The sequence below is a fragment of the Micropterus salmoides genome, unplaced genomic scaffold (assembly GCF_014851395.1).
Source record: "Micropterus salmoides isolate LMB-PRFRI ecotype aquatic unplaced genomic scaffold, ASM1485139v1 Ms_hic_scaffold_5, whole genome shotgun sequence".
Classification (NCBI taxonomy): Eukaryota; Metazoa; Chordata; class Actinopteri; order Centrarchiformes; family Centrarchidae; genus Micropterus; species Micropterus salmoides.
Window position 1 is genome coordinate 29,907,049 of NW_024044237.1, and position 12,856 is coordinate 29,919,904.

At 39.8% G+C, this 12,856-nt stretch overlaps 1 protein-coding gene across 1 annotated transcript in view; it reads left to right on the plus strand.

Moving 5' to 3' along the window:
• Positions 1 to 284: 284 nt before the first annotated feature.
• The window catches only part of prom1a (prominin 1a), a gene marked incomplete in the record, with an annotated part of 146,107 nt that continues 133,535 nt past the window's right edge, over positions 285 to 12,856 (plus strand). The window contains 1 exon segment of the mRNA XM_038699126.1: positions 285 to 819. Coding sequence (XP_038555054.1) covers positions 591 to 819 — 229 coding nt within the window.

The window sequence follows — 12,856 nt, forward strand, 5'->3', positions numbered from 1 at the left end:
TTTAAGTATAGTACACACATTCCACCACTGCCTATTTCCCTTAAAGTTTCTGTCAGCCTACAGGTGATTCAACTGACTATAAAGGTGGTAAATAATACAATGTTTTTTCGCAGTATGTAGGCCGATAGACCCATCAGAATAGCCTACTGAAATACAAGATGTTAATTCTCTAACTCCATCCTCCTCTCCCCGGCAGGAGGAGCGCTTCTGTCTGATCAACTCCTCTCTGTATGTGACGGAGGCGCGCACCCCCGCCCGCTCCCGTGACGCAGAGTGCACAGATGCTGGAGTAGAAGCGACAGGCGCGCTCATCTCGGTGGGACTGAACACATCGGGGAAAAGATCACCCGGTTTGTGTCCGTCAGGAGCCTCAGACCGCGAGGAACCATGCTCAGATCGAGTCTCTCCGCTGGCAGCAGGACTTAAAAATCTGCGGTCCATCCATCTGGACACTTTTTACATTTACTCTCGTCCCTTCGCCTTTGATAAGGAAAACAAGAATCCAGGCAGTCATCTTCCAGCTTACATCCCTCTTTGGGTAGGCTATTTAACCCCAGTTTGACGGCCACTCGGGGTTTCGTTAAAGCACAATGTGGAAGACCGGGATCCCTCTGCTGCTGTGGGTGCTTTTGGCATCCGGCGAACTCCAGCAAGAGACGGAGCCGCGGAGACTCCCGCCCCCGGGAAAGTTGGATTTCGGTTATGTGCCTGCGGGAGTTTACGAGACACTGGCCCATTACGAACCGGGACCGATAGGGATCCTGTTCCACATGGTGCACGCTTTTCTGTATGTCGTGCAACCCAACGCTTTCCCCCAAGGTAAGCATCCTCATCTAGTCTCACAGTGAAACAGGTCCATAAAACCCCTGGGGAATCTGTCAGAGACCGACAGAAAGGGAATGCAATTAGGACTAATTACTAACATTAAATTAGTCTGACCATATTAACTTGATTAACTGTAACAATATAGGCTATTATCTATCTCGGCATATAGGAGTTGTTTCTGAAATGTTTAAGAGCGTGGATCCTGTTTGGCTGTCCTATGGGACTGGTTGGTTTCAGGAATGTCACAAACCCAAGATCAGCTCTGTCCCGAATAAATTTTACTGGGTCACTCGTTGGAACTTTTCTGCGCCAAAACTAGAAAGACGTTTGATTTTGTTCTCGTAAAGGATTTGTCTCATCTGTCTCATTGCGTGAAAAGGTGTCCACTCGTGAATTTATAGCCCATTTGTAGTTCACGTCCCTCCATGCCCCTGTCCTGATTTAAAGGTGGTGTTTGTGGCTGCGGCGCATTTTGTCAGGATAATGACTATTAATGAACCTCCTACTGACAACATCACGCGCCGAACGGCTGGTTTACTCACAGTTTTTGCCTGAGTGAGTGAATGTTTGTTTGCACCTAGAAAGCCTCAGCGCGCGTGGCTCAACATTTAATACAATTAAAGCTGACTACTTAACCATATACACATGAGGTGTGTGAGTTTAATTGGGTCGTGAATGCTCAAAAGATGCGACTCTCCTCCATGCGTCACAGTCTGTGTTCGTACTCCATCGGAACATTTTGCAGATTAGCAGCTCTCTGAGTCACCTTGTTAATTGGCTAATCCCATAAGCCCCTGCACCATATGTTGTTGGCCTTTTAGTTTCCAGTTTGTCACCGGCACTTGGGGGCTCATAGCCTAATCCTATGGAGCAGACCACTGCTCAGTGAAGTTGTTAGTTCATCCATGGGTGCACCCACCAAATTATGCAATATGGAGAATGGAAATCATGTGGAAAATGTTGGGTTGTACACAGTATTTCAGCAAACAATTGTACACGGTTTTGCATGGCAGTAGGTTTGTCATTCCTTTGATTAGAAAGCCCAGAGGATTTCATTATTATTTTTGGGTTCATCAGAATCTAAATGGCGTAAACAAAGGCCATCTGCTTATTAATAGCGGCATTGCATGCATGGATATTTCGCATGAGCAATCCAGTGATCTGTCAGGTATGTTACAGGCTGATTTGAAGCAAACCTTTGAGACTTGCAGAGCTTGTCTGCACTGTGCCTTTTGTTGGAAAACATTACTTGGAATTACATAAAAATCTATAAGACAAGTGAAGAATCTGAGTAGTTTCCACTCCAGTGGTTTGTGACTGGAGTAGATGCAGATGTCAGAGTGGAGATCTGTTTGGGCTCGGAGAATGTGACTGTCTCTACACTTAAGCATGTGGTAAGCCACAGCGTTATCCTTCTTCCAGCAGAAATCTAAAGAATTAATCAGTGAATCCTCAAAGTAAAAAACAGCAGATATTGTCCTTCTCAACAAGGGTTGCTCATCTTGTAGTCCGTGTTTAAATTACATGTTCTTTAAAGCGGCAGTGAAGATATTTTTCAGTGAAGATCTGTGGCACTTTCAAAGGCTTTTTATTTTTTGGGGGAAAAAACAAAACAAAAACAGAACTTAAGGTCCACTTACTTAAAAAAAGCTTCCAACTAAAATGCAGCTAAATGGACCAAGAGGTCATAAAACTGCTTAACATGGGGCATGTCCTTCATCCACACAAAAATGGACAAATTGCGGGCTGCCTACTTCACTCAAGTAAAGGTTGTTACAATGGAGCAATGAAGAATAGATAAAATGATTACAGCTAAAAGCAACACTGTTGCTGCAAATAAGGTTAGAGAGGAATACTGGCAGAACTATTAATGGTAAATGGTCTGTACTTATATAGCACTTTTCTAGTCTTCCAACCACTCAAAGCACTTTACACTACATGTCACACTCAACCTATTCACAGAGATTCATACCATGATGGCAGAGGCTACCATACAAGGTGCCAAGTCATCAGAAACAGAAACTAATACATTTACACCCACTCAATCACCGACAGCACAGCCATCTGGAACGATTTGGGGTTTAGTATGGAGGAACCAGGGATCGAACCACCGACCTTCTGATTAGTGGACAACCTGATCCACTGCCGCCTCTAATCAATTCAGTGCATTCTGAATGCCTCCCGTTTGTTTCTAACGTGACAACTGCACATTGTAGAGCTCTTAAAATTTAAGCTTGATATAGGATATCTAAATATTATGCTCAAGAAGTGCATTTAGGTGTGACACTTTCCCATCATGAAGGATACATGGAAATCACTTTGGTTTTAATATTACCTGAAGCAACTGGGGGAAAATTATTTTCTGCATCAACTGAATGCATGTGATTTCCTGTGGCAATAAAAAATAAGATGCATACAGTTTGCTCAACTGTATTAGGCATTGTACGCCTTTGTTCGGTGGCATTACTAACATATGACTCAACAGGTTTGCATATATAAGATTTGGAGATTTAACCACCAAAATTATTAGGGAGCTCAGTGTTCAGTATCAGCTGGGTACACTAGTATCACACAAAAACTACCGGGATGGAAAGCTCGAACTCTGGGTAAAAGGAAAATAATATAAATTAGTCAGTATTCAATGAACAGTCAAGATCGGCCTGATGAATCGGTCTGACTCTTTTAGATGAACAATGTGTTGCTGTTTAATGAACAACTCCCCATCATTACATCTTCCACAATCAATGTGTGACATTCAACATTGTAAAACATCTTTATAATCTCATGAATGTTTGATGCAGTCGACTGACACGCTCATTCTCTGTGTCAAACGGCGCACTGGCACCGAGCTCGTAGGAGGTGCTATTAGCAAAGAAGCAACAAATGTCTATCACTGACACCCACACGAGGCAAATGAACAGTGACATATTCTCCCTGACATTTTTACCGGCTTTTTGCTGCAGTGTGGGAGCCTCACCTCCCTCCTTCCCTCACACCTACCCACACTCTCACCAACACACAACTGCTACATGCCAACACACAGGCGGATGCAAGAGATACAATGCTTGAGGAAGCAATATCAGAGCTGAAAAAGAGTTGAAAAGTTTAATGATATGAAGAAGGGTGGGGGGGTTATGGTTCCCTCTCAAGCTGCATTGCTGATGGAAAACTTGTTTTGGTGTTACGTCCTCAATTAATAACCATCATGAGCATCGCCCCCTCGTATTCTATTAAATCTCCTAAGTAGAGAATTATGCTGCCGAAAATTTAAAAAATTACACTATGCCCAAGTGTAGAATGAAAATATGTTAAATTGGGTTCGTCTTTTAATTCCTATTTGCGTTTTGCTGAATATTCATGTATTCATCCATGTAGTTGGTATGGATGGACGTTGAAAAATATAAGTAGGTAGACACTGTCTGAATATACTGTAACTGTGGTTTATGAGGTTTTTTTTAAATCTCTTTTCACACCACAAAGCGAAAATAATTTTTATAGACTGACGAAAGACTAAGCGAATCAGTGTGAATTAGGGGAAACAATCTTAATGGTTTGTCCAGTCTTTGTCAGTTTTAGCTAGTCTTCAGATTTGTCCCAAGCTTGACACATACACTCCAACTTTTCACATCGAACAGAGTTTGGATTTGGAGGTGTTTTCCTGATGCTCCTGTCCAAGGGCAGAACAAACAGTGTTGCCGTGTTTTTCTCAAGGACTCCCAAGTGGAAAACATGACTGTAGGTGGACTGTAGCCTTTAGCTACAAGGACTTTATTTTGATCCACTGCTCTCTTAATAAAAACAGTAAATTTTTCTGAGTCTAATTAATCTTGCTGTAAGTCAGCAATCACTTGAGAATAGAGTTGCATTAAGCTCCCTCTGCAGTTTTCAGACAGTATCATTTCACGCCTATGGGTGAGCGCGGCTGGGGAGATGATGCCAGCCACCATCATGCAGCAGATGCCAGTTGGAAAGTGTTTTCTCATTAGCACCTGTATTCCCTCTCCTCAAGAAACCACGCCTACGTGGAAGTCATATAACGGAGGACTGGTGAAAATCGAGCAACAGTTGCCAGGGAAACTCATCGGTAGCTATCATGGCCTTTGTGTTTTTGTTTACCTTGCTGATTTACATATATCTCACTGCACCAGTGAGATGAGAGGTGAAATATTGTGGTACAATTTGCAAGGTAGATTCATACAGGCTATGTTTATTTAACACTCATCAAAAGGGAGTCCAGGGTGGGTTTTTTTTCACAGCACAGAGGCGTAAAGACACTTTGGCGTTCAGTGAAGGTCGCACAGACAAAAGAAACTGAGGAGGAACACTTCAAAAGATTTTTAACCAAGGACAAAGCAGAGATCCAAGCGCTTTGTGATATGCCTCAGAAATTTACTGGAATTATAAATAGGCAGACATTTTGGTTTAACATCTTCCATGTTTTTGTGTAGAAAATATTGACAAAGCAAGAGACTCTTTAAGGTACAGTGCTGATAAATCTCAACTATACTGGTGAACAAGGGTCAAACCTATGAATATTTCTTTAGTGTTATTTCTTCCTAGATGGTTTAGCAGCATATGGTTTGCTGGGATTTCACATATAGCAAGTTAAATATAAATATATACTATATTAACTATTAAAGGGGGATTCCAGGGAGTTAGTAGTTATAATGGCTATGTTCAACTAAATTTTGAATGTTTCTGATGCAGGTAATAAATAAATATTGATCACACTGAACACAAAGTGTTAACAGTGTATGAGAGTTGTCTGTAGTTTGGGCTGCTTTAGTAGAAGTGATTGGGGCATAGAGCGAATATTCATAGGACACAATTGAAATGTGACCGTGCCTTTAGACTTCCCATGTTTTTTCAAACTCCAACCTCAGAGTTTGTTCCGCAGGCTGTCTACAGTATTATTTTCACAGTGTGAATAGTACTCCCCATGACGAGTAACATGAGCTTAATGTGGCCTCTCAGAAACCTCCAGAATTGCTCATTTGACCTACAACTCAGGTGTATTAAGAAATCCACATTTTTATATCAAAATCACACTAATTATTCTTTACACACACACACATACTGTAGTTCTCCAAATTAGAACATGGTATTATAATTTTGTTTATAGTCTATTCCAAAAGCCTCTTAACATCATTATAGCCTATTAAACTAAACACGAGCATGGCAATCACTGTTGGTGGATTAGACTGCACACAGTTTTTTTGCTTTTTCCAGCTGAAATGGAAATGTTGAAGATTCGGTGTCTTCAACTGTTTGTTTTTTAAGTTTCAAAAATTAGGCTCAGTAAACTGGCTGCTTTGTAGCCAAATAAGAGCACTTTTGTATTAGAGGGAAAAGGTTGTCAGGATTTCACTTTGATTTGGTTGTGGTGTTTTAACCTTGAACACAGCTTAAGGGCATCAACTCTCCAGGGTTCAATTTGACTGCACCAAAAAAGAAAAAGAAAAATCCAGAGAGAGATAATTAATGTCAAGCATGCCAACAGGTCATTCATAGCACGTTTGGATGACTGGTTGATGCTGCAGGCGCTGTTACCCTGCAGTACAGCTATTAAGTGATTAAAGAGAGTGTCCTTCAACTGGAAGGTTGGGACTCGAGCCCCACGACAGCTAGCATCTGCTCTGCTGAAGTGTCCTTGAGCAACATGAGTGCGTGAGCATGCCAGTCTGTTGCTGACCCTGCACTTTAACATCTCTGTGGAGGAGGGTGACTGCACAGACAACTCTTTTAGTTGGGGGTGTTGATACAGTGTCAGAAGAAAAGAAGGAAACTAAGTCATGACTCATGAGTCATTATTTTTCAAACCAGTTGCAAACCTTTTTCCTAATTAGAAATTTCTTCAGCAGCACATCTGTGGAGATTTTCATTAGACACTGTGGTGATTCCCCAAAAGGGTTTACATTTGCAATCATAATGTTTGAAAGATGTGAATCATTTCACCATCCATGATATCAAAAACAAGACCGCGTCGACATGATGAGCTGGTGTCTGGTTTTGGTACAAATCACATTATGGAAGAAGTATTTTAATCTGATTGGGACAACTGGATGCTTGTCATTTTAGCAGAATGTGTTAAAATATAAAGACCAGCAGAAAAATCAGCTGTATCAATCCAAATATATATATATTGTGATTAGGTACAACTCATACCAATCCTTGCACCGACCCTTTTAAGTATGTTTGTACATCCTGCAGAGTAGGATATTTGTGTAGCTGCAGTGGCAACTCAGATGCTTTGGGTATGCGATGGTTAAAAGGTCACGCTGATTAAACTGTCCATACAGACCCACTTGCATTTTGCTGGGCAGAGAACAGTTTGTGGACGGCTCGTCACAGATGGTACTGGCAGTTCCAGTGGACTCTAATTAAAGCACATTAAAACCAACATCATCCCTCTAGGGGGGGAAAAAAATACTGAATAACTGTTTGTAAACCTTTGAGATAGTATTTTACATGGTGGTAACAGGGAGCCAAAATCCTGAACTGACCTCTGCACTAGCCTCTATTCCACTAGCTTCTGTAACTCAATAAAATTACTATTTCAGAATCAGAAGGAGCTTTATTGCCAAGTGGTGTTTTACATATACAAGGAATTTGCTTTGGTGATGAGGTGCTACACATAGACAAACATACAGTTGACATAAATAAATGTAGAAATATACTATAAATATGGATTAGACGATGCAAGTTATATAAGAATAATAAAAGAAAAGAGAAGAATGTGGCAGATATTTACATGTGCATTATTCCGGGTTTGTGTTGTATTGCAACGGAGTATTGTGTACATAAATGTATATATTTGACAATACAACAACAACAATAACAACAAAGATTTACAAGTAACAACAAATATGTGCAATGTGCCAGGTTTGTACATGATACGAAATAAAATATTTACATGTGCAAAGACATTTGTATTATTTTAAAAGGGGGGAGTGTCAGTGAGGGACCCGGGCCTTGTTCATGAGGCTAGCTGCAGATGGGAAGAAGCTGCTTTTGTGGCAAGAGGTTTTGGTCCTGATGGACCGCAGCCTCCTGCCAGAGGGGAGAGTCTGAAACAGTTTGTGTCCAGGGTGGGAGGGGTCAGCTGCAAGGTTTCCTGCAATTTACTGTCCGCAATGGTGCGTTTAATACAGAACTTAATATTAGAATTTGAAACCTTAGTGATTTAACAATGTGGCTGAATGCTAAGTCAGTGGTTTGGCACCAAGTCCACGCTAAAGTAAAGTAGTGTAATATTTAGTTGCCCATTAATTATAAAATCCTGATGGATTATGTCCAGTTTCTTCGGTATCATCAAAAACAGTTTGATGGAAACATAACTCTTTATTGTAATCTATGTGACAGAGAGAAAATGGGATCATGTTGCTGCATTTCCATTCTTCTGCAGGATTGGATAGCTGCCCTGAGGCCGTGAGCACAAACATGCCTGGATGTGAGGAAGGCATTAATGTCCTCAATATTTAATACTTTTCTCAGCTTCCATCTGTTACTAAACAAGATCAAATGTGATTGTGAGAGGATTCATCAAAGCATGATCGGACAGATCATCTAATTATCTAACCACCTAACCTTACATATATTAGAATTATATTTGTTTCAGAAATCCTAAATGCACTGAAATTAATTTTCAAAATATCATGAATGTTTAATCTAAGAAACAACTATACATAAACTAATCAGTAAATTTGGTATCTTTGCTGGATCCAGTGCCCGACCCAGTCATACTAAGTGATGTATAGGGTTCTTCTACAGTGTTTTCATACTGTCACACGCAGTCATGTCACTGCAGTGACAGTGATGGCCCTTGGCACCAGGCGCTTCAGGACCCGCACAGTCTTACTCCCCCAAAACATAAAGCCAGCTGATTACCAGAGGCACTGTGTCACTGCAGCACAGAGCGAAGGAAGCCATCGTAGTTGAATAAAGAACTGATACACTATTCAGATTCCATCTTTCTGCACATATTTACAGATATTTTATTAATAGGTACATGTTTGTGTGGTGGCATACTCACACTTAAATTGCATGTATTTTTCATAATGCATATGTGTTGATCTTCAAAAAACGAAAAGACAAAATATATCTCTTTATCCAGGGAATGTTGGATGAACTCTATGCTGCAATGCTGTACTTATCAGCCAAACAGTTACACACTGTTGGTGGAGCCCAATACTATTCAATCATATACTGCTGGCCTCTGACAAGGTCTACTTGAAGATTCAGAAATTATGTCTTTGCATATCAGGATAATCTTGTGCAATTTCATATAACTCGACTGCAGATAAAGTGTGCTATGCACAGAAATGTAGCACCTCAATAGGATTACAGAGTTCAGGCAATTCTGATGTTGAAAGGGCAATATCAGATTTTCTTTGTCCCAAACATTCTGTTTCACAAGACAGTGGGTTTGTGCGACAGCTCAACCTCTGACTGATCTCAAAACTATGGAAGCCCATTTCTGCCAGATCAAAAAAATGATGAAAGATCATGCAGTACTAATAGTGAGTCAGAGCTGTGATAATAAGATAAACTTACTGTCTCATAAGTTTAAATAAGTACAAGTTTTTCAATTCAGTTCAACTTTTTTTATAGAGCGTAAATTCACAACAACAGTTATCACATTGCGCTTTTCATATAGAGTAGGTCTAGACCGTACTCTTTGTGATTATTTACAGTAACATAACAGACCTCACCATTAGCAAGCACTTGGCGACTTCTTGACTTCCCAAGAGTATTTTCATCAAGCTTAACTTTTTTCCTGGTGGACAGGGCCTCTGTAAAAACTTGTTTTAGTTATTTTCCTACAGTCTCTCCCTTTTTTACTGTCATCCTCATCGAATACTTAGTCACGGGGACATCTCTGCATTTTATAAACATTCTCTAATTTAATATTTGCATATTGTTTAAGGATGTTGGAGTTTCTTCTCAAGAATGTGCCTTTATTTAGTCGGCCAGTCTTCCAACGCTTTACTCTACATGTCACATTCAACCCATTTACAGCAAAGGCAACCATGCAAGGTACCAATGGTACTGCCGACCTCCTGATAAATGGGCAACCCGCTATATCACAGGCGCCACATTGAAAGTTGGAGCAATAAATCGATTAATCAATTCGTCCATCAGCAGAAAATTAATCGGCAACTGTTTTTGTGATTAATTGTTCAAGTTGTCAAGCTAAATTGTCAAACACTCTGATCCCAGCATCGTTGTGGATTTAATAGTTTTTTACATTTAACTGTGGTACCAAGAAAAAATGCAATATGAAGAATTTGGGCTCTGGGAAAATTGTGAGGGGCTATTTTTCTCTATTTTCTGACATTCAAGTCTAATCAATTGAGCAAAAAAAGGCAGATTAAAAGTTGCGAAAACAAACATTATTTGTAGCCAGATTCTTCACTGTGTACCTGCCCTATCATGTGTCAAACACTGGCGTTTTAATTTGTGTTACTGTCACATAAATATTTCAAGGTGGAGGAACATACTCTTATTATCTGTATTATTGTGTCTAAAAATCAAGGTTCTCATGAAAGCCTGTGACACTGTGTTGCATTTGCTTTTCAATTCCGCCGTAAACGTGTTTAGCAGGTCAAAGACACAAACTGGTAACGCTCTCATCACACACCAATCTTCTTTTACATTTAAGCTCTGCTGCCCCAGCTTTGTGAGAAAAGATCACGCTGCATAATCAGAACACAGAAAGAAACATTGTACGGCATTTTAATTCTTTGCCTGCAGCTTCAGCCCTGTGAAAAGAAATCAAAATAGCCTTTAGCTACATGTTGTTGCTCTTGAAATGGATCCACAAATCTGGGATTAGTCTTTCTGAAGGCTCAGCCAGCCAGGCAGAGTGGCCAGTTGGAAATGAACTGCATTTAAATATGTGACAAATCCACAAACAGAAATTTTGAGTAACACGTTAATGCCAAAAATTCCAAGCCCACAGAAAGGACAGACGACAGATTATAATTTCCTGAAAGGGGCATAATGTTATCAAAATGAGGAAATTGATTTAGTGGTGGAGACACAGCTAGACACTGGCAGGTGGTTTAACATAACTCCAAACTGGAAAGGTTTCCTTCACCTTCTGTTGATTAAATGATTAATGATTTACTACAATATTTATATATTTCCCTGGACAAATTAAAGTTCAAGGAGAAGGAGACAAATTTAAAACAAACTCAGGACTGATCATAAATGATGATTCTGTTAAATTTATTGTAGTTTTATTGATCTGTTACAGTCCATCAAGCAGTCCATTAAGTATTACCACTTATGAGACTTTTGTTTATGAGAGTGGCATGGCACTAAGGGCATGTTTTGTAATGAGAGAATCAAAGCGTTGGAGTTCAGATCTCTGTCACAACAAAGCATGCGTCAAGAGCTGTGTGATTTTGTTCACGAGACCTTCAGCAAGAGAACCCTCAACCTAACTACTTTTAGGCTGTGTTCAGACTGACAACTTGTGCTGATGAGAAATACTTTTTTCATCGTCATTGCAATGAACATATTGCAAAAGACTGCCAGAAATGCCATGAAAAATAAGAATATTTTATTTAGAGATATGTACGAAAACCTGCTATTAAACGGATCCTGGCGGCTTAAGACACACACACAGTGGAACCAGGTGAAGTGAAGATTACTCGACTTGACAACTACGCTCTTACTGTAAGTAAGTGTTTTATCAATACACCTGTTCAACAAGCCTAAATAGTAGAAAGCGATATTTTAATCTTCTTTGTCTCTCATCCACTGCAACTGTGTTTTTATACAAGCACAGCAGTACCTGCAGGCAGTGAATAACCTCAGCACCCAAGGGAGGAGGGCAGGGGACAACAGGAAGAACCGATACTGACTGGTCATTCTTTCAAAACTTCACTCAGTATTTTTAGGTCAGGAATATGACTTATTTTATTGACATTTTAGATTCCAGTGAGATATTAAGAGATTAAATACTGACTTTGGTGTTGGAAACAACATTTAGTTTAAAGTTTTTAGTTTAATTTCTTTTAAATTCTAATCTGGAGGAGTCCTAGTTCTGGAGTTAAAGACAACCAGGCTGACATAGGAACTGTATAGCTAATATGCACAGTATTGATAAGTCATGTTGTCAATGTATAAACAACACTGCTACTATTACAACAGAACATCCAAACTGGATTGCATTTCATTGTCTCACCGGTACCTGAAACAACACAGGGCTATATTCGGTCCGCTTAGATTTTCTCAAGAACACGTTGGCTATTTTATTCTGTGAACTATGATTGACAGTTGCTGCCAACTCATTTGTTTATTGTTTAACCCCCAAGAATCTGTCTGAATTTGCATTAAAATGATAGCAATGATTAGACAGTGTCCTCTGACAATATATTAAAATTAATTTCCGGACATTTTAAAGTTAACAGCAAACTAATCTATGTATTTAAGAAAAAATATGTTTTATAGTGCAAATCCCACTTGAATGTTTCAGGGCTACTGCCTCAAACTGTAGTCATTAGATGAAATTACACCAACATGTCATGCTGAATACTTACTTCCTCCTCACTTTGCTTGCATAACAATGTACTTTTTTGTACCTGCCATTACTACGGTAAATGTAAATTTACAACCCAAGACAGACTGAACACCCCCCCTCACCCCACCCCCCACCCCCCGTTCTGACAGCCTAATGTGCTTTCAAATAACCCACAAAAAACAATTTGTATATTAAGTGCAGTACCTGAAGTGTTTGGTTACTTCTAAAGGAATGTCTTCAAAGAAATGCTTTTATAATGAGAGGCGCCTCTTTCATTGATACAGCTTTGGTCAAGACAATACAAACTGTTGAATTCAAGTGGGATTGCATGACTTCATCATATTGACTTGCCTGGCACATTTGTAACATTTCACAGTGAAAGGCCATTCACTGTGTCATTGAATGTCAGTACTGAAGTGTGTTCTTACAGCATAAAGGGGAAGAAGTAGATCAATAGACTGAACAAGCAGCTCCTAGATTCTGAGAGGAAAGTGATGCATC